We start from the raw sequence: 1,931 nt of genomic DNA on the forward strand, positions 1-1,931 counted from the left end.
CCTTCCACTGTGCTGCCCAAACAAGCACAGAACAGAATCTGGCATGTGGGACACAATCAGAAACACAGGACACACTGACCAGTGGCTCTAGGAGCTGCCACAGGTCACCCCTGCCAGGGCAAACTCACAGGAACAAATGCTTCTGGCCCCTTCCCACACCCCAGTGCATTTGTCTACTTCCAATAGTCAAATGCTGCCAGGAGGATTTCCCAAAGCCTTGAGGAATTGTTTTCTAGAACAGCTTCCTACCTCCAAGCTTGGTTCCAAAGGACAGGGTGGGTGCCTGGCTGGTACTTGTGGTCAGCGTTGCCGTGGTTGTGCTGGTGGCTGCTGTTGAAGGCGGTGCCCCAAAGGTTAGACCTGGAAGCAGGAGCAAAAGGAAAAGATGGATTTTCTTCCTCCAGGCTGAAGAGCAATTGCTCCCCACCACTGCAGACCCTGGACAGGCCTATCAGAAACAGCTCTGGCTCCAGCCCCTGGCTCCACTGTGCCCCAGCAGGAGCCAGAGGCTGCAGAGCTCCACTCCACCCTCAGATATCCCCATGCCAAAGGCCCCCAGCCCCCAGCTGCCTCCCCAGGCTGCTCCCCCACCTGTGGACTGCCCCCCGAGGCTGAAGGGCGCTGCTGACGGGGTGGCCGCTCCCAGGGTGGCCGTGCTGGTGGTGGCAGCAGCCGCAGGGGCCGTGCCAAAGGTCAGCCCCGCGGACGTTGCCTGCGGAGCCGCGGTGCCGATGCTGAAGCCGGCTGTTCCCGCCTGAGTCGTGGTGCCACTGGAGAAGGTGAAGCCTCCTGTCGTCCCAGACGGAGCCGTGCTGGTGCTGCTGGTGCCAGCAGAGCCAAAGGAAAAGCCGGACGGGGCTGCTGCCTGACTCGAGGGTGTGCTGGTTGCAACAGGGGCACTAAAAGAAAAGCCCCCCGTGATTCCAGGAGCTGAAGTGGCAGTGCTGGCTCCAAAGTTCACTTTTGTGGTGTTTGCCCTAGGGAAAAAAGAAAAGAAGCCAATCTGTTTGAGGCACACGTCCACTCACGTACACAGCTTGTCTTCTCCCTGACCATTTGCTGACAGCAGAAACCTCCTTTCAAAGAGAGGCACACCCAGCCAGGCCACAATTGTGTCCCAATTCTGACAACACACTCCATCCAGCTGCTGTCACCTGCCATCCCTCCTCTTTCTACTGACTCTCCCTCCATTACCTCCAGCCAGCCAGCCAGGCATCACAGGACATTTTATGGCAGCATACGTGAAGCTGCTCCTTCTCTCAGCTCACAATCAGCCTTTTTTGTTCTCTCTACACAAGGCTGCTTTTTTCCTGCTCGTCCCCATTTGAGCTCCCTTCCCACAGCTGCCATCTGGCACGCTTTGACAGCGGCAGCTCTGCAGAACCACTCGAGAACTCGCAGCCTTTCCTTAACGACAAATCCCTGCCAAAGTGCTGAGAAAACCTTCCGAGCACTCCAGATTCGGGTCAGAGAGAACAAGAGGTTTTCTATTCGGCGGCGGAGCTTTAGCGTTTCTTTGTGCACGCGTTTCCAGCCCAGCTGCAGACGGAAACGTGGAACATCTGCTTCCCACCACGTGTAGGGGCTGCGCCATGACAACACCAGCCAGGCCAGGTCCCAGGGCTCGCTGAGCCCTTGCCCAACGCGGCGATCGCTGCAGGGCGCTGGGAAGTGCCGGGCCCAAGAGCCAAGGCTCGTTCCCTGCAGAATGGCCGGCGGAGCCCTGGCCCAGCACCGACAGCCCCCGCTCCTTCCTTCCCTCCGTCCCTCGCTCGCTGCCGCTGCCCGCGCCCCGCCCGGGCCCGGCTCTCACCCCAGCGGGAAGGCGGCGGCTGCCGGGGCCGCGGGGGTCGCGGCGGCCGAGCCGAAGCTGAAGCCGGAGGGCTGCACGGCCGCGCCCGGCCTGCTGAAGGAGAAGAGCCCGGCGGGCT

The 1,931-nt window shown here is 60.7% G+C and overlaps 1 protein-coding gene across 1 annotated transcript in view; it reads right to left on the minus strand.

Annotated features, from left to right (window-relative positions):
• Positions 1 to 24: 24 nt before the first annotated feature.
• Positions 25 to 1,931, minus strand: part of LOC107203700 (nuclear pore glycoprotein p62-like) — a 2,599-nt gene continuing 692 nt past the window's right edge. Inside the window, exons 2-4 of the mRNA XM_015626011.3 lie at positions 1,814 to 1,929; positions 592 to 977; positions 25 to 360 (exon numbers count right to left, since the gene is read on the minus strand). Of these exons, the coding sequence (XP_015481497.1) occupies positions 233 to 360; positions 592 to 977; positions 1,814 to 1,929 (630 nt within the window). The 3' untranslated portion in view covers positions 25 to 232. The remainder of the gene's footprint in view (positions 361 to 591; positions 978 to 1,813; positions 1,930 to 1,931) is intronic.

Source organism: Parus major, chromosome 4A, assembly GCF_001522545.3.
Source record: "Parus major isolate Abel chromosome 4A, Parus_major1.1, whole genome shotgun sequence".
Lineage (NCBI taxonomy): Eukaryota > Metazoa > Chordata > Aves > Passeriformes > Paridae > Parus > Parus major.